Raw genomic sequence first — 19,547 nt, 5'->3', positions numbered from 1 at the left:
TCCGAGTCTAATCGTGACGGCTATGAGGGTATTTAAAGGAGGAAAATGTGGGGTTTCGGCCATCCATACGTATGGTGGCCGAACCAAACCCTAGAAGGCCTTTCCCCATTCAATACAGACTCTAAAAAGTGGCTGACTTAATTCCTGCGAAAATAACATAGGCCTGGCCCAAAACTAAAGGTGACGGAGCACCATATTATGCTATGGACGAAATTATGAAATGGAAAACTCTATATTTCATCCATGTCTTCATCTCTTTTTATAGTGACTTCAAAGTTCTGAAATCTCCACTTGCGGCGTCATCTTCAATCTCAAATGCTTGCTGCCATCTTCTCCATGCGTGATCATGCTCCAATACTTGTCCTCCTCATCCACGCTTGATCCATCATTTTTAAGAGTAACAAACATATCTGATTTAGGTAGCATCATATTCTCATGTATGTGAGGAATAGTTCAAGAAACAAAAATACCTGATAGTTAACTTGTTTGGCACGAGCTCGAGTGATTGGTCCTTATATTTATGTGGCTGTAGGTACAGCGGTTGAATCAATAGATGAGATATCCTCCTATGGAAACATAAACACCCATAAACACCCGGGGCAACTTGAATTTCCGGTCCATTTTGTGAAATGGTGTGCATGTCCCTATATACCTGTCTATCTATAATTACTACTGGACTCCCCATATATATCTATCTATCTATCTATATCTTCTTTCTATTTGACGGTAACACATATGGCGGAGAACAACCAGCCCAACCTTGGGTTATAAGTTATAACGTTATCTCTCGACCTCTCTCCTCCCCTTCTTGTCTTTCTCTACCAGCTCAACATTAGGTATTTTATTATCACTAACCTCAGGGTAATCCATCCGAGGAAAACCTAAACCAAAGCAAAATATTAAGGTAAGCGAAGGTGAGTGCGTGCGTGTACATGGTGGCAGAGTAGGACAGCGGAAAAATAATACTCCTCTGCCTCTGTCTGCCCCCCCTTTTTCAACCTGCGCACGCCGCTCCGTGCGTGCAGCGGCGGCATAGTTTTGGAGCCGGCCGTCGATGGTGATTATGATGGCTTGGTCGCGTGTGCGCAGGGGATATGAGCGGCGTGGTGGATACTGCTGCTGCGGCAGGGAAGGGAAAGGAGAAGGTGGAGGAGTCCACGGCGGCGGCGGCGGCGGCGGGAGGCGAGAATGGGAGGTTCGTGGCGTATCCGGCGCGGATGGTGGAGCACAAAGCCGTGGTGGAGGACGCCGCGCTCTTCACGGTGGCGCTTGAGAAGCTGCACGCGCACATGGGCACAAAGCTCAAGTAAGGGATCGCCTCTTTGCCTTCTCTTTATACATGCCTCCAACCTGCATCAATCATCAAACGATCCACGCTCCTGCATTGTAATTTCTAGCTGTTCTGTATTTTTTTTTTCTATGTGATGGCGTGCTGTTGGATTTTATTTTTGTTATCCTTCTAGTCCGAGATTAAGATGGGAGGAGAGAAAGGGAAGTTGGGGGAGATGCGGCAATCTTGATAGCAAATGACCTGCATTTTTTTTCGTTTGACTAATCTCCCCCGACCTTTATATCATGTGGCCCAAATCTGCCAATAGGTCTCGAGCCATAAATCTGTTGATGCTGATTTCCTAGCTAGTTTGTCATTTCTTTTGGTGTCTGTGGTAGCTGGCTGGCCGTGCCTCTGAATATGGCACCGTTGTTCCGTTCAAAATTGGATTCTTAAATCTTGCCTTTCCAGATTTTTTTTTGCCAGTTACTTGTGGTCATTAAGCATGCCCGCATCCTTAATCTCCTCATGTCATCAAGCATGCTCACATCGTTAATCTTGCCCTTCCAGATAATCTTTGCTCACATCGTTAATAATATGTTGTCAACATAATTGCATTATCAACTTATTTGTTTGTTTTGCTTATTATGTTATCTACTCCTGTCATTAAACATGCTTTGTTTGGTGTATCTCTAACTTCATTTTACCGCAAGGGTGCCAATTATTGGTGGAAAAGACCTGGATCTTCATCAGCTATTTAAGGAAGTCACCTCACGAGGTGGCATTGATAAGGCAAGAAATCAATAGAATTACTTGCATTCAGTTGTTTAAGATTCTCGGACAAAGTATTTGTCTGGTCATATTTATCACCTTGTGCTGCAATTGCAATTCCTCTATCCCAAAATATAAGGCATATAAGGTTAGTCAAAAGTAAAACCCACCAAGTTTGACTAAATATTTACGGAAAAAATATCAGCATCTATAATATTGAATAGGCATATTGAGAAAATACACATTATACGCCTGGCCATATTTATCACCATTTGCTGCAATTGTACTTCCTCCCAAAATATAAGGCGTATAAGGATAGTCAAAAGTCAAACCCTACTAAGTTTGACCAAATATTTACCGAAAAAATATCAACATCTATAATATTGAATAGACATATTGAGAAAATGTACTTTAGGGTGAATCTGTTGATATTGATTTAGTAGATGTTCATATTTTTTTTATAAACATGATCTAACTTATAAGATGTTGACTTCTGACTAAACTTAAATGCGTTATATTTTGGGACGGAGGGAGTAATATTTTATCACTTTTATTTGGCTGATGATACTGAATATCTCTGTATTACTACTGCCAAAAGGTAAGAAACTCTCGACAGACAAATTTGGGTATTTCCTGGGTCACAATTCTTTAGAAATTGATAAATACGGAGATCAAGGAAAGGTGAACTCAAATAACATTATATAACCATATTCAGTTTTCATCTGCCCTTTACAATGGCGCCTACATGAAATGTTTACAGTAGCAGTAGTGAAATCTGGTACTTCTCCTAGTAATATCACTTCCAGTGATGCCTGCAAACATTTGAGTTAACATGACAACAATATTAGCACTTGTTCACGCATTAGAAAACACTGGCTAAATACATGTGCTTTGCCACGGATTAACAATTTGGATCACTGTACATGTCATTCCATTGTTGGCTCACCACATGTGCCACCATTTGTTTCATCCCAGCACTCTACGAAGCTTTCCGGCAAAAAATAGTATTATAGAAGTCTAGACCCTATTTAATATTTTGAGAACTCGCACAGTGCACATGCGGTTTTCACCCTGCTTAACATATGTTCAACGATCATCATGATTGCCATCCCTTTGTTTGTCCTTTTTCGTCCCTATCTCAACAGAGGACGAAGGTACCATTTTCCCACTCTCTTCATTGTTGCTAGCCCCGAGGCTTTGCCGCCACAATATGACATTGTTTGTCAAAAGAAGACCGCTTTGTCATGGTTCCTGTCACCTCCACCTCACTATTAAGGATATGGCAACATTTTCCCCTCGGTATCTGATGAGGGGTAAAGGTGTGAGGTAGCCTTCATCAAACCATTGGCAGTGGCTAATGATAAGTAAAGGAACATACATAGATATTTATCCTAAGGTGTTTGCCTTCATCAAACCATTGGCAGTGGCTAATGATAAGAAAAGGAACATACATAGATATTTATCCTAAGGTGTTTGCCTTCATCAAACCATTTGCGATGGCTAAAGATAAGAAAATGAACATACATAATTATTTATCCTAAGGTGTTTTATTCATATTGAGAAAATATACTTTATGGTGAATCTGTTGATATTGATTTAGTATTCTAGATGTTCATATTTTTTTATAAACATGGTCTAACTTAGAAGATGTTGACTTTTGACTAAATTTAAATGCGTTATATTTTGGGACGGAGGGAGTAATATTTTATCACTTTTATTAGCTGACGATACCGAATATCTCTGTATTACTACTGCCAAAAGGTAAGAAACTCTTGACAGACGAATTTGAGTACTTCCTGGGTCACAATTCTTTAGAAATTGATAAATACGGCGAGCAAGGAAAGGTGAACTCAAATAACATTATATATCCATATTCAATTTTCATCTGCCCTTACAATGGTGCGGTGCCTACATGAAATGTTTACAGTAGCAGTAGTGAAATCTGGTATTTCTCCTAGTAATATCACTTCCAGTGATGCCTGCAAACATTTGAGTTAACATGACACCAATATTAGCACTTATTCACGCATTAGAAAATACTGGCTAAATACATGTGCTTTGCTACGGATTAACAATTTGGATCACTGTACATGTCATTCCATTGTCGTCTCACCACATGTGCCACCATTTGTTTCATCCCAGCACTCTACGGAGCTTTGCGACGAAAAATAGTACTCCCTCAGATTCAAATTAATTGACTCAACTTTATCTAGATACATTATCTGGACTCGTTTGTAAACTAGATATATTTGTATCTAGACTAAGTTGAGTCAATTAATATGAATCGGAGGGAGTTTTATAGAAGTCTAGACCCTATTTAATATTTTGAGAACTCGCACAGTGCACATGTGGTTTTCACCCGCTTAACATCTGTTCACCATCAGCATGATTGTCCATCCCTTTCTTTGTTCTTTTTTGATCCTATCTCAGACGAATGTACCATTTTCCCACTCTCTTCATTGTTGCTAGCCCCAAGGCTTTGCCGCCACAATATGACATTGTTTTTCAAAAGAAGACCGATTTGTCATGGTTCCTGTCACCTCAACCTCACTATTAAGGATATGGCAACATTTGCCCCTGGGTATCTGATGAGGGGTAAAGGTGTGAGGTAGCCTTCATCAAACCATTGGCAGTGGCTAATGATAAGAAAAAAGGAACATACATAGGTATTTATCCTAAGGTGTTTGCCTTCATCAAACCATTTGCTATGGCTAAAGATAAGAAAATGAAGATACATAAGTATTTATCCTAAGGTGTTTTATTTTGTGATGCATGCGTGGTTACCAATTGTATATTCCATCTGCGGCGACCGCTGCACTCACACCTTCATCTGCTTCCCCTCCGTCGATGTGTTGTTATCGAAGCTCACCCCACTAGAAACGAGTCAGTGTCTACTTCCTCCCTTTGTCTGTCCTTTTACTTTGCCGCCACTATATTAGTGGTCATGTGTTGCTCCATACTTCATCATTATGTTGATGATTAAAATAACATACATTTTGTTTGTCTTAATAGTTTAACAGGCGCGCATGTAATTTAGGAAAATAGTTTGACCATTAATCTGGTCAATAAAATATGAGTTATAACTTATATGTCGCAAAAATTATATCATTGGAAAGTTATTTTGAATATTAATCTAGTGGTATATCTTTTGTAGAGATATAATTCATATTTTGTGGACCAAATTAATAGTCAAAGTTTATCTTAAACTACATGCGCTGTACCGAAGGGAGTACAAAACTATACATCAAATGGTTATTTACTTCTGAATGCACATGTCAAGCGTTATACTTGCACCGACGCCTTATTTTAATCTGGTGACAACCACACACCTCTTGGGGTTCGCTTCTCTTAATCTCTTAGGCATGTTTGTTTGTCTAACCCCATAATTATCCCACACTTTTCCATCAGTTAAAAAAGATCATTTATGATGTGATGACTGATGAGTGCATTGACGTACATGCTTCCAACAAGGGTAAATCATCATCTCCCCTGTTTTTTTTGTCTCTAAATTAGGTATCTTCCATACTACAATTCACAAGGACGGATTATCAAGCTATGCAAAATAATCACCTTATGTGGAAAAGAAAAATTTATCTTAGATGTATGAAACAAAGCAAGCATATAACTATGACTAATTAGCGCATGTAAAGATATACTCCCTCTGCTTCAAATTAATCTGCATATTAGTTTTCGTCAAAGTCAAACTCTGTAAAGTTTACCAAATATTTAGAAAAAATACCAACATCTACAATATTAAAATCAGTATTACTCCCTCCGGTTCAGAATCATCATGACATAGTCTTTGATATTATATGCATTTGGTACTTTAAGTGTTGATAGTTTTTATTAATGGTTTATCAAACTTTTCGAAGTTTCACATTGACCAAAGCTAATATGCGAAGTAATATAAAACAGAGGGAGTATCTTTCATAAGTTTTGACAACCAGTACTATGTGGAATTAAAGATAGTAGTAAGAAAAAAAATCGAGAATGTACCATAGAATAGAGCTAAGTAGCACTTCACCTATTATCATTCATCTCTCGGACTATATATTCAGAATTGTATGTGTATTAAAAATTAGTGATGCATTTTATTTCGACAACTCATTTCAACTCCATGTCCTCCTTGCTTCATTGTTCTCCACAACCACCAAATACAACTATACAAGAGAAAAAAACATATCATTGTACTCGTTCTTATCAACATAAAATGAAAGTGAACAGAAAAAGGAAACAATCTAGTACAGATAGGAATTCTCATCTTCATTAAGGAAGACATGTAACCGCTTTACCATGCATCTCTACTCATTCCTATCTACCTATTTTTGGCACACCCTGTCATTGAAAAGCCTAGATCTCAGATAACAATTTGGAAAGATGAAGTGCCCAATCTTGTTTTGTGCACGCCAGAACTAAGCATTAAATGCCACCAAGTCAACGTTCTCCAAGACCTGCATGCCAGATTCAGGTGTTCATGAGCTACTTCACATGATTTAAATAAATTGTGTTCACGTTTTAGACTTACTAGATGTGTATGGTCAGAAGCGTGCAGGGCGGTCGGTCAATCAGCGTGCAGGGCCGTCGGTCAGTCGGCAGAGAGAAAAAGTGCTGCCCAGTGTCGTCTTCTCGACTTCTAGTCAAGTCGCATCCACCTTCTGTATCATTTCATCCTCGCCTTTTTCTCATCCAATTGTGGTCGCGTCTTGTCAGCAACCAAACCAGTAAGTAGGATTGCTGTGGTCCTGCCCTATTTGTGGCCCAACATTTGCAGCCTCACCTTGTTGTGCAATCGCATTACCAAGACGTATGTGGTGGCCTCAGTGGGTGGATTGGACTGGTGGTGAATAAGTGGAGGTGGATTATTAGCAGACAAGAGTTGCGATTTCCTTGAAAATTGAACGGGTTGCCGGGCTCGTGTAAAAATATAGTGCATAGATGACTGATCTCCAAACAAACCATCATATAGTGACCCGGCAAATGCAAAAAGATTCCCTCTGTCCCATGAAATATGTCTTAACTTTTGTCTAAATTTGATACATCCTAATTTAGACAAAGTTAAGACATGTTTCATGGGACGGAGGGAGTACATACAGTTGGATTAAAATTGCAGGATTTGGACTATTGATAGGAATCAAATGGCTTTCTGCTCTATAATCAGTTTATTTCCCAATGATGCTCTATATTTGATATTGTTAATATTATGGTTGGGTGGGCTGGTATATTCGCTTATCAGGAATGCATGTTTTGTTGTATTATGAATGGTAACAAAGTAATCATGTAGTCTGTCTTGCTTGTCCCGTAACAGAGTGGCATGGAACAAATCACCACTGTCAGGTGCAATTCAATAGCTGAACTCCGCAAGCTAATCTTTTTGCCTGTTATGTCACTCGTCTAATAGCTGATCTAAATTCTCAAAAAAAAAAAGTTGGCCTACATTAATTGCAGCTACACTTTGGTTCACACAATGTTGTCCATAACTCGATATATCAATCACTTATTAAACTATTCGTGCGAGTGGGAATGAAAATGGAAATTCACTTCATACGAAAGAGCTGGTAAAAACAACCTTTCATTTTTGTCCTAGGGAGGCTAATATGGTAGCGGATGAGCCAGCTAACATGCTCTTATATATCAGGTGAACACATGGTATTTGGAAGCTCCTTTTTACATTATGTCGCTCCTACTGAATGATGTAACTTTCATCTCTTGAGTAAAGGTTGCCTTTTCTGTCTGAAAAAAATCCCCCGCTGTTAACTGCATTGATGGGTCTTTATCTTATTTCCGCTCTTCCTAATATGGGGTGATGGGAATCCTGACACATGAATTCTCATTCGTGCCAGTCTCTTGCAACAATCCAGATATTGTTATAGCATTTCTCTTTCAGATGATTGAAACTTACATAAGATCTCAGTTATTGGAGAAAACGTCAGTGCTCATACTAGTAGTCCATTTGCAATCCCTCTGCGATAATAAAGTTCATAAAGATCCTTCAAGAACATCACTGTTGAAGGTGTTTGACTGGTAAGTGTACCATATAATTCTGAACGTGTGAAGCACATAACACGTTCTAGACGTGAAAAACCGAACTGTTAACACTGGAACCACAATAGGGATTCACTGGTATATACTGTATCTGATGCTTTACTAGATATTTAGCGACCAGATTTGTCAAATGAAAGCAAGTCGAAGGCATGACACTTCAATTTTGTGATGTTTCATGCAAGTCAGAACGTCAGCTATATAACCGAATATTGGTGTATATAACAGGTGAAGGCAGAAAACAGATGGAGAGAAGTAACGGGGTCATTTATTTTCCCTGCTACTGCAACGAATGCTTCTTTTATGTTGAAGAAATACTACATGTCACTGTTATACCATTTTGAACAGCTATATTTCTTTGGAGCACAAGGCTGGTACCAACAAGAAAGTGGTGTGTGCAATCTACATAATTCCATCTAGTTTTGGCTGTTTGAGTTTTGCAATTACTCATACCATGTTGTCGCCGCAGACCCCAGAACACTTTCCTGCATTGAAGTTGGAGCTGAAAGACAAACTACACAGAAAAGAAAAAGAGGCAGCAATGCTCCTTCAGGTCAGTTTCAGTTGACTCATCGTCTCTAGCTCATTTATGAGCCACGAGGGATATGTATGCTTATTTTCAGTTGCAGAAACCTTGGATTATCATGATATATTAGTTACAAGATTTGCTAATCTATTTACTTTAGCATCACTTTGTAGGTCATTAATATGATGGGATATCAATGAATAGAAGTTTGATAAGATAAAAAACAAACACCCATGAAAAGGAGTAAATGGAGCTTTCTGATGACAAACATAACTAATAAATGGGAATGACTTTTCGTGTTAGTAACATTTTTCCTCCAGAATATTAAATAACCATATGACTAATGCATTGTTCCTTCAACTGTTTTAGACCCAGCTTTGTCTTCTGATGCTGTTGATGTGGACGTAGTAATTGATGGCAAGTTTGAACATGGTTACATAGTGACTGTTATTATGGGATCAAATTCCACAAAAGCAGTCCTCTATAATTGCACTGAGGAACCTGCTCTTCCAACTCTGGCACCTACTATTCCCATAAACAACAATGATTTGAAGGGTAGACTTAGGCGAAGGCGACGCAGGAAGAAGCTAAGCACAACAGACCCCAAACATCCCAAACCAAATAGGAGCGGCTATAATTTTTTTTTCCAAGACCAGCACAGAAAGCTTAAGCCAGAGTATCCTGGACAAGACAGGCTGATCAGTAAAATGATTGGTGAACGGTGGAATAGTCTAAGCACTGAAGACAAAGCAGTAAGATAGAAAGAAAAGTACTAAATTTTGCCACTGCAAATCATTAGCTATTCATTCATGCGATATATGCCTTTTGTGACTCTCAACAGGTGTACCAAGAAAGAGGTGTACAAGACAAGGAGAGATACCAGACCCAGTTGGCTGCTTATAGAGAAGAAATGAGAACAGGTCAGCCTATCAGCAATTCTGTGCCTATTATCAGCAATGTGGTGCCTATCCAGCAGAGATTTCCTCAGACAGAAGTAACTATTGATGAAGTGGACTCCAAGGTCAGTAAAGGAGATATGCTGCTTTCCAATCAAGGGTGCAACAGCAGCGACAAAAGCAATGATTCAGGTGGAAGACTTGTTGAAGATGACGCGCTACACATGGAGACGTCTCCTGAGCTGGGCATGGAGACAACCGATTCTCCTGGGCAGCTTGATCCTTCAGCTCATGGCGCCCGATTTGAGCTTCGCAGGAGGGAGAATCCCAAGGAAAATGAGAAACTGAACACTCCACCGAACTAATGATCAGAAACGACTTTGTGGTGCAGACTGCCAAGTTAAACCGAGATGCAGGAGATGCTTCCTGCCTTCGTTGTAGGATCACGGTGCTGTCCTTTTTCTTACTTATATTCTATGTATCAGCATTGCCTTAGAATCTAACATGCCCTAAATTTATAATAATGATAACAGCACATGAATTATTCCTTTATTTTTTCAGTTCAGATCTTCCAAAGTTTGTATCTTGAACTGGATGGATCCTAGATGTTTTGGCTTACAGATTTATCTTGAATTAGATGTAACCTTTTCACCTAGCGTGTCCTATGGATTTACTCCAGCATTTTTTTGTTGCATAAATTCCTCTCTTAGCATTACCAAGTGTGTTTGGAAACCTAGCTTGGCCGGCTTGGTTGGGTCGCTCCACTTGGAGTGTTTGCTTTTTTTTTCTTGGTTATTCTTTTGGTTATTTGGGAGTTTTAATATAGCCTCAACTTAATCAAATTCATTTCAATCACATACATAGACATTTCAGAAAATCAAAATAGCCATATTGGACCTAGGAAACCCTTTTAAGTCAAAAATAATATATATAAAAATATGTTTATGCACTTCAGCCCTATATGCCCTTTTAATTGACTTGGATATCCAAGTCATATTGGAGTCAATTAGAAGGGACCAGAGGGATTAATATTTTCTAAAATACTTTAACTGCCAAAAATAATACTTATGAATTCCAAATATTTTCCCACAAAATAGTATTGTAGTAAACTCTAGTAAATCAAAATAACTATATCTAGTTTAACAATATAGCTTTCCACCCATTTATAATTTTTTAATATCATTTTAAACAATAATACTTTGTATGTGTATAAAACTTCACAATCAAACAATTTTTTTTTAAAAAAAATAAGTAATTTGTTCATGTAGTTATTTTATTTGGAAATTTCAGGTTAATCCACTCAAAATTTAGTAAATTAAATAAGGGTTAAGAAAATTCAAACAAGTTCACAAAGCCTCTTTTTCTTCATGAAAAATTAACAAAGTTAAGCAATCAAGGCAATTTAAATATTAAAATTGTATTCTTTTTGTTTTGTAAAAACACTTTTTTTGGGGATGTTATAGCCGTTGGGGGAGATTGGAGAGGGGGGGGGGGGGGGGGGGGGGGCTGCCGCTTCATCCCCTCTGCCGTGGTCATTATCAACATCTTCAACAATATTACCTCCATTTTAATCTCTTGGCATACATGACGTATGAGGCAGTATACCTCCATTTAATCACTTATCAAACGCCTTGCATCGCTCAAAACCACCACCAATGTGGGATTCCCAAAACTTAAAATTCTGCCGGTGTCGCAGAGCTAGCCAATATCCACTTCATGGTAGATGCATCGAAGTGTGAACCCGTCACAATACTAAGGTAATCATGATAGACATGTTGCTTCCTATCTGCCACACCACCAAAATGTGAAGAAACCATAGGTGTGCGCGGAACAAACAATCAGCAGAAAACGGCAAAAACTGGCTCACGGCAGAGAATTCCTGTCGCGGCAGAGAAACTGGCAGAAATCCTGCCGCGGCAGAGAAAACTGTCAAAATTCTGGGAGGTCGGCAGTGTCGGGGTGTCGATGGCAGAAATCCTGCCGCGACAGAGAAAACTTTCAAAAATTATGGGAGGCCGGCATTGCCGGTGTGGCCGGCAGTGCCGGGGTGTCAAGGCCGGCAGTGCCAGTCTCCTGACGGAAATCTTCTTCATCCTTGCGATTTTTCCTGCCGCGACAGAGAATTCCGGCGAACTCCTATCGTGGCAGAGATTCTGCAGTACTACTCCTTCCTCTCCCTTGATCTGCAACTATACCAAGCCAATCTCCTCCAATGCAAACCGATCTAGATGCGATCGATCAACAAAACCTCGTTGTGAGCAACCCAGAAATCTGATACCACATGATAAGGGCATGAATGCCAAGGTGAAGCCCTATTTCAGGACTCCACCAAGCTAGGCGATACGCCATCGAGGATTTAGGATTGACACACTAGGACAACCTATGCTATGTAATAATTAAGTCTAAGGTTGTGTCATTCATTCTATGTTAGGAAATAATGTAGCCAGGTCATGTGGTGGGCCAATTAGGGTTAAATTTAGTGTTCTGTTTGGTTTTGGGCCTGTCCAAACCAAACTAGGTCAGCCCACCTAGTGGGGCACCCCAGCCACCCCCTCATATAAGGGTGCAGTCCGGCTAGGGTTGAGGGTAGACAAGTTTAGGTTAAACCATTGTGTGTGTTCACGTGTATCATCCCTCCGGGGGTGCGGCGCTGCCGTTTATCTAGTTCTAATAAAGATCCGCTACGAAGGTTCTTGTATTCATCAAGGATTGTCTAGCTCAGGTTTGAGGCGTATCGTTCATCGAACCGTTGCTTACTGATTCGTCCCTCTTCTCCAGGCTACGTTCATCGCGTTGCTGTGAGATTATATATACAGGTTGTCTCGCTGTGAAAGACTTAATCATCATATCACGGGCTGTCCTAGTGTACCAAGCTGCCTGGATATCCTCATCAACTAGTTGTCAATCCAAGTGGTAAGCAATACTAATTCACTTTGTAGTCGTAAGATTTACCTTTCTTATCAGTTTTTGAGTGAATTGTGAGAGTACCACCACAGATATTTGTTTTAGTGCACTAACCTACTAACCATGTCGTCTAGTGATGCTAAACTTGTTGACCAGAAAAAGAAGGATTGAGCTAATATTGTTTCTTGGAGGGAGTATGAAGCTCTTCGTAATGAGATGCGACGTGAATTCCGCGAACAGGGCGAATGACTTAATGATGACATTCAGAAGGTCACCAAGAAGCTTGACACTACCAATGAGACCGTCAATACAATCCAAGAACAAATGACGGATATTCAACGCTCTCTTCAAGTGTTGCAGTTAGCTGTTGAGAATCTGACCCAACAACAACAACGACAACAACAACAACAACATGAAGATGGGGACAGTGCTCATGGCGATTTTGAAGAAGAACCCGATGTTGAAGAGCGTGGTGTTGGTCGTGGTGTTGGACGTGTTGCCCGTGGTCGTGGTTTTATCCCCGTCGGAGCAGCCCGCCGTGTTCCTCCACAACCGCAGGACGATGGTTTGGGTAAGCCAAAATTTTGGATCCCCAAATTTGAAGGAGGTCCTGATGTTGAAGAATACCTCACTTGGGAGCTCAAAATTGAGAAGTTGTGGCGCCTACATGACTATACTAAAGACAGGAAGCAAGCTTGCTTCTTCAGAATTTGATGGCTATACATTACGTTGGTGGGATGGAATTACACGTGCTCATCAAGAAGATGGAGAATTGCCTGTTCTTACATGGCGCAAGATGAAGCCAATTATGCAAGCTCGTTTTTTCCCACTAATTATTTGTGATTGGTATATGATAAGTTGACCCTCTTGAGACAAGGTGTTCTGACGGTTGATGCTTATTTCATGGAGATGGAGATGCTTATGCAGCGTGGCCGTGTCCGTGAGTCACTTGAGATGACAATGCAGCGTTTTCTACATGGTTTGAAGTATAATATCAAAGGCATTGTTCGTCATCACCATTACACTACTATGAATGAGCTACTACATCATGAAAGAGAAGCTGAGGCACAGTTAGCGGAAGAAGCACAAATCAAAGGCCGTGCTACAGGAGCTGGGCGCTTTACATCTAGGGCACCACCCTCTACAGCGCCGACACCATCAACGTGTCCCGCAACGTTTCCTATGCAAGACGGTCTCCAATGTGTCCAACACAAAGAAGTCCAAACCTGCTGCAAGTGGAAGTGGTTCTAGCATGTCTACGGCGCGCAACCGCTATATGAATTGTCATACATGTGGTGGCAAGGGTCACTTCAAGAGAGATTGTCCTAATCGTAAAGTGATGCTCATTAATGACAATGGTGAGTATGAGACTGGAGATGATGCTGATCCGGATGCTCCAGAAGATGATGAATATGACAGTGATGGTGTAGATGGTTATCCGTCTGAAGCTCGCACTATTGTTGTATCCCAGCGTGCTCTTAATGTGCAGCCAAGTGCATCTACTCAGCGCTGCAATTTGTTTCAAACCAAGGCACTAGTTGGTCGTGATAAGGCTTGCAAGGTCATTACTGATGGGGGAAGTTGTCGCAATTTAGCAAGCAAGGTGTTATGTGCCAAGCTAAAACTGAAGTTGTCGAGGGTACTCCTCGGCAATGCCCTCCTTATGGGGCTTAGGGTAGATGGAATCCTGTAGGTTGACACGACACATCGGCTATCAAATAAGCGGGGAGAACGATTTACCCAGGTTCGAGGCCCTCGATGAGGTAAAACCCTTACGTTATGTCTGTCTGATCTTGATTATGAAAACTAGTCATCAACCCGTGCATCGCACGGGCTAACATTTTTGTGTTTCACATTATTGTTTGGGACTAACTACAACGGTGTTATTAAATTGTTACATCATATCTTGCATCACTTAAGTAGAAGTGAGAAAGGGTGTGAAAGTTGTGGCCCTATGCTAAGTAAAGTTTTACCAAACTTAAAAAATATATAAACAACGATAGTATTATATTGATAAAATATGAAAATATAATTTATGATATTCTAAGGATATGGATTATGTATTTTATGTATCAATGATCTTTTCTACAAACTTGATCGAAATTTACATAGTTTGTCTTTTGGAAAAAGTTATTTATACATTGGAACAAAGGTCGCACAAAGCACATTACATGTCTCACATGATATGATTTATATTAGCTACTGAATAGTTTTCCACATGTATTTATTATTACAAACTTGTGATTCTATAGGAAATAAAATGAAGTCGACAAATGCAACATGCTGCCCTAGATACACTGATCTGCATGCCAGAAATAGTACTTCCCATCAATGGCACATAATGCTGCTCCTTCCGTTTCAAAAAAAAAAAAAGCTGCTCAAATTTTTCTACATACGGATATGTTTGCAACTAAAATATGTCTATATACACCAGTATAGAGATAAACTTGAGCAACATTTTAGGGATGGAGGAAGTATATGGATTTGGGAGGGTGTAGTCAAAAATATTTGTCACCATTGATTAAGATGCATGTGAGTGTAGAGTCCGGCGTACATATTAATGTTCTTTTCTAAAAACTTGATGAAACATTACATAGTGTTGAAAAAAATGCTTTATTCATTGAAACAGATGTAGTACATTACATATCTCACATGATATGATTTATTTTAGCCACTGGATATTTATTATTACGAACTTGTGATCCTATAGACATAAAATGAAATCGAGAAATGCAACTTGTTGCCCTAGATACACTAATCAGCAGGCCATAAGTTCGTACTTCCCATCAGTTTCAGATAATGTTCTACAGATTTGGGAGGACGTAGTAAAAAAATAAATTGTCACCACTGATTAACATGCATCTGAGTGTAGGAGGCTGCCGTGGGAGACATAGCGATCTCGACATTCGACCAGGATTCGCAGGTCCTCCCTTCCTCCACCATCCGATCACACCGACCTGCAAGTAGAGCAAACCAAAAGTAATATAAACCGATCAGAGATAGACCAGCCAGTAATTAATCACCAGAAAATTTAGGAAACAAAAGCGAAGCAAAAGAAAGCCAACGATATACATCAACATGCACCTTCTGGATAATAATTATTTAAGTCGATCCATCGCCATATCATAAATTATTGGTCTGCTCACCGGGTCTATGCGTGGAAGCCTTTTTTGCAGTCTCAAAGCGGCCGTCTTTCATGAGTTAAGGCAACACCATGTACATAAGCTGCTCATTGGCATATTCGTACTCATGGCCTTCTGCCTGACATGGTCATGAGGAGACAGAATCGGCAGAGAATTTCTTAGATTTAGAGAAATATATAGGTTACACTATTTTAAATTAATGATTCTTTTCTCCCAATTAATATAAATAATCTATAGGGAGTCAAACATTTTATAGTTTTAATAAATATTTAGGAAAAAATCAACATCTATAATATAAAATCTATGGTACAATCAATAATTTTTAAGCAATATTTTGAGAGGGATTACCAAACAAAAGAGAATTAGAAGCTTCAGTTTTAAAGATTAGCATGTTCTGCAATACACTACCGTACTTATTTACATGAAGAAAAAGTAGTATCATTTTTTCAAAACTTGAATCATCTAAGACAGATTCCTACTATTCCCTCGGCCTGGAATCAACTGACTCACATTTTCTTTCTATTTTTCTAGATTTGCACGCTTCTACAAATGTGAGTCAAATTTTGGGGGAAGTATGTAGAATAAAAACTCCGTGAAAGATATATGCAATGCCCTTAGACAAATTTGGCTAGATATAATTGCGGCCTTACCAGAAGTATAATATGTTGCGTAAGAGTAAGAATACTGAATTTATTGCCACCGAGGAACGCATCATTGCGGCAGTACTGGATGGAGTATAATAAAACATCTTATATTTCGATACAGATGAAATATTGGGTATAGAAAGTATGATTAGAAAATTGGAGTGTAAGATTAAGAATACTGAATTCATTGCCACTGAGGAATGCATCACCCACCTGCGAACAAAATAGAACAATCTTATATGCAATGCCCTTAATTGCGGCGGTACTGAAGGGAGTATACTAAAACATTTTATATTTCGATACAGAGGAAATATTGGGTATAGAAAGTATGATTAGAAAATGGGAGCCTAAGATTGAGAATACTGAATTCATTGCCACCGAGGAACCCATCACCTACCTGCGAATAAAATAGAACAGTTTCACCCTTGTTTCGCCAGTCCACCACTTTTAGGTCAGGCAGTTTCCCCGTTGGCGGCCGTCAGCAGCTGATCTGCATTAAACAGTAGTTGTCGTCCGTATAACTTCCTCCCGTACTGAATCAATCATCACCTCATAAGTTCATATGCTAGACTAAAATAGACGACGGATTATTCCTCAATGATGAGATAATAAATATAATTTACAGTTCAACAGCGTAGTGTGCAGCCGGCAACTTAGATTTCATCAAACCCTCTTTTATCAGTAATTAGTTTTACTAAGTTAATTAAGTGCTATAGGTCTTTCGCAAAAAAAAAGTTAAATTCTATGGGTAAAAGCAAACGTGGACCATGTAGACATGCATTGCATGCGAAACGAATCAGTGGATCGATGGTTTTGTTGGGTCCTACCATGCATGCATAAAATCGACCATGATTCAATCATTCATGGCTCCTCGATCTGACCAGAAAAGAAATCTTGTTGCGTACTTTCAGCACTGCACATGATGTGAAAACCGCACCCTCCTTCTACTGCTGCATGGACGCATGAGTGGAGATTGGATGCCGCATCTCCCCACCTGCATGCGCGGATGGAAATCGGAGGGATTTTGGAAGTGCGGCCGCCGGATTACTGGGCAACGCGAGATTAGGAAGGAGGCCATGATTAGGATTTTTTTCTACTACGGTAGTGGATATAATAGAGGAACCGCCCGCGCGGGTGTGGAAGTCGCGGCACAGAGAGATCATCCGATGGCAAGAGATCTAGCATTAGTCAATCTAACGGACATCAAACGCTAATCTCTCAGGATTAACGTGGAGGCTCGTGGGGAGTCTCCAATTAGTAAATATAAGATATAAGATATCAGGTTACAATGGGGTGCCGAATGTTTCGGATATGATCTCGTCGAGAGACTAAGTTCTGCAGAGACCTAGCTCTAGACTTGCGGTGGCTATGATTGCTAAAATTGTGTGTGTCCTCGGCAGCTCTCTCCTGGCCCTTATATTGGGAGCCTGGTCTCGAGAGACCTGTCCGGGTACGACTAGGTCACAAAGAGTCCTAGTTCTAAACTTTCATTGTATTCTTCGTTTCCTTGTCTTGTTCTTCAAGAATTCTTCTTCGGCACCGATGTAATGGCCCACCTGGCCATCGGGTGCCTTCATGGACCCCTGGTTGGGCCGCAACAGGTAGTGCAATATTAGTTACCCGAAGGGTAATGCCCACATCAGAAGTATCTACCGTACCCGCATCTATATTATATTCAGTGGTTGAGCAACAATGGTGAGATGAAGGTAAACCACATGGTGCATGTTGATTTTGAGATTGGACCGTACAAGGATTCCATTGATTTTGATGTGGTTCCTATGACGGTGTGTCACCTACTGTTGGGTCGGCCATGGCTCTATGCCCGTTCTGTGCAACACAATGGCCGTGCCAATACATATCACTTGGAGTTCAAGGGCAAGAAAATTAACTTGTAGCCAATGTGATACAGGGTGGCCTTTGGACACCTCCTCCTCATGACCGATAAGCCCTCCCTGTGGCCAAAGCTATACACCAAGAGGTGAATTCGCTCCTTTCCACGTATACATTTGACACATCCTTGGATGGCATCCTACTTCATGCAAATACCCTGTGTTCAATCAGGTACATCGATCAAGACGAAAGCCATGGAGACCAAGCCAATTGAAAATGGAGAAGATGGAGACCCAGCGCTCCAGCCGGAACTTCCGCCCCCCAGATCGGAACTTCCGGCCAGATGTCTCTCAGATGCCGTACACCACCCAGGAAGAGGATCCAGCCGGAACTTCCGCCCCGAGCCATCGGAACTTCCGCCCAAGTTCCGCCCTAGTTCTGAAATTACACTCCAAGCACCCTGGATGTTTCGGCAAGGAAAACGACCATTTTCGGAACTAGACCGGAAGTTGGCCGAAAGTACCGCCCCGACCGGAAGTTCCGCCCCCTAGGACCGGAACTTCCGCGCAGATGCCTCCCAGATTCTGTCCAGCCCCCTGTCAAGAGAATCCAGCCGGAATTTCCACCCCGAGCGACCGGAACTTCCACCTGCACGACTTTCAGCTCAAAACAACACGTTTCAGCATGTAACTTACGCCTTCTCCCCACCAACTATAAATAGCCTTGTTGGCTCAGATCTGTGGTTCAGACTTGTTGAGCTTAAACTTGAGCTTTGCTCCGGCTTAGGCGAAGCCCTGCAGTTTTATTCCTCCACCTCCAACACCACGCCGACGTGCTGCTGGGATTCCGTGGAGATCTACCACAACTCCTCTGCCCGCTGGAACGGGAAGAGGACGGGTTTCTTCGACACCGTACGCGTTACCGAGTACGGAAGTGCTGCCGGAATATTGCACCGGGACGATCGACTACATCAACAACGAGATCTGATCTCGTAGGCTTTGGAAATCTTCGAGGGTTAGTCTCACATGCATCTCGTTGCTTCGATCTTGATAGATTAGATCTTGCCTTCTCCTAGATTGGATCTTGGATTTGTTCTTATTCGCGGTAGAATTTTTTTGTTTTCCATGCAACGAACCCATCAGTGGTATCAGAGCCGTGTCTATGTATAGATCTGTTACACGAGTAAAACACAATGGTTTTGTGGGCGTTGATGCTCTTGTTGTTTTTGGTTAGTGTACTTTGCATCTTGCGGGATGGTGGGATGAAGCAGCCCGGGCTAACTTTACATGACCGCGTCTCATGAGAATTGCTCCACGCTTGACATGCAACTTGTATTGCATAAGTGGCTTTGCGGGTGTCTGTCTCTTCCACCATAGTGAAGATTCAATCTACTCTTTCTATTGACAACATTAGTATCACCGTTGTGGTTCATGTTCGTAGGTAGATTGGATCTTACTCGAAAACCCTAAACCACGTAAAATATGCAAACCAAATTAGAGGCGTCTAACTTGTTTTTGCAGGGTT

General features: G+C 40.7%; 1 protein-coding gene and 1 long non-coding RNA gene across 3 annotated transcripts in view; one reads left to right on the top strand and one right to left on the bottom strand.

Annotated features, from left to right (window-relative positions):
* Window positions 1-19,547, bottom strand: part of LOC139832014 (uncharacterized) — a 76,987-nt gene that overhangs the window by 16,443 nt on the left and 40,997 nt on the right. The gene's annotated exons all lie outside the window — the stretch shown is intronic.
* On the top strand, window positions 762-10,062 carry LOC127326059 (high mobility group B protein 9). 2 transcript variants are annotated; one of them, XM_051352888.2, is made up of 7 exons: window positions 762-904; window positions 1,090-1,306; window positions 1,984-2,062; window positions 8,309-8,471; window positions 8,550-8,633; window positions 8,976-9,358; window positions 9,448-10,062. In XM_051352888.2, the coding sequence occupies exons 2-7, from the start codon at window positions 1,095-1,097 to the stop codon at window positions 9,865-9,867; spliced, it is 1,341 nt and encodes a 446-aa protein (XP_051208848.1). In that variant the 5' UTR covers window positions 762-904; window positions 1,090-1,094; the 3' UTR covers window positions 9,868-10,062. The 2 variants fall into 2 exon arrangements, with proteins under 2 accessions (XP_051208848.1, XP_071678713.1); XM_071822612.1 differs by having other exon boundaries at window positions 793-914.

Source organism: Lolium perenne, chromosome 6 (assembly GCF_019359855.2).
Source record: "Lolium perenne isolate Kyuss_39 chromosome 6, Kyuss_2.0, whole genome shotgun sequence".
NCBI lineage: Eukaryota > Viridiplantae > Streptophyta > Magnoliopsida > Poales > Poaceae > Lolium > Lolium perenne.
The sequence above is the reverse complement of the archived record's forward strand: the minus strand, read 5'-3'. Positions and strand labels throughout refer to the sequence as shown.

What these genes read in the sequence shown, in the direction of transcription:
- LOC127326059 (XM_051352888.2), top strand. Translation starts at nt 1,095, where the DNA reads ATGAGCGGCGTGGTGGATACTGCTGCTGCGGCAGGGAAGGGAAAGGAG. An exon ending in CACGAGGTGGCATTGATAAG is followed by an intron (nt 2,063 to 8,308) that starts GCAAGAAATCAA and finishes TGTATATAACAG; the next exon opens with GTGAAGGCAGAAAACAGATG. An exon ending in AGGCAGCAATGCTCCTTCAG is followed by an intron (nt 8,634 to 8,975) that starts GTCAGTTTCAGT and finishes CAACTGTTTTAG; the next exon opens with ACCCAGCTTTGTCTTCTGAT.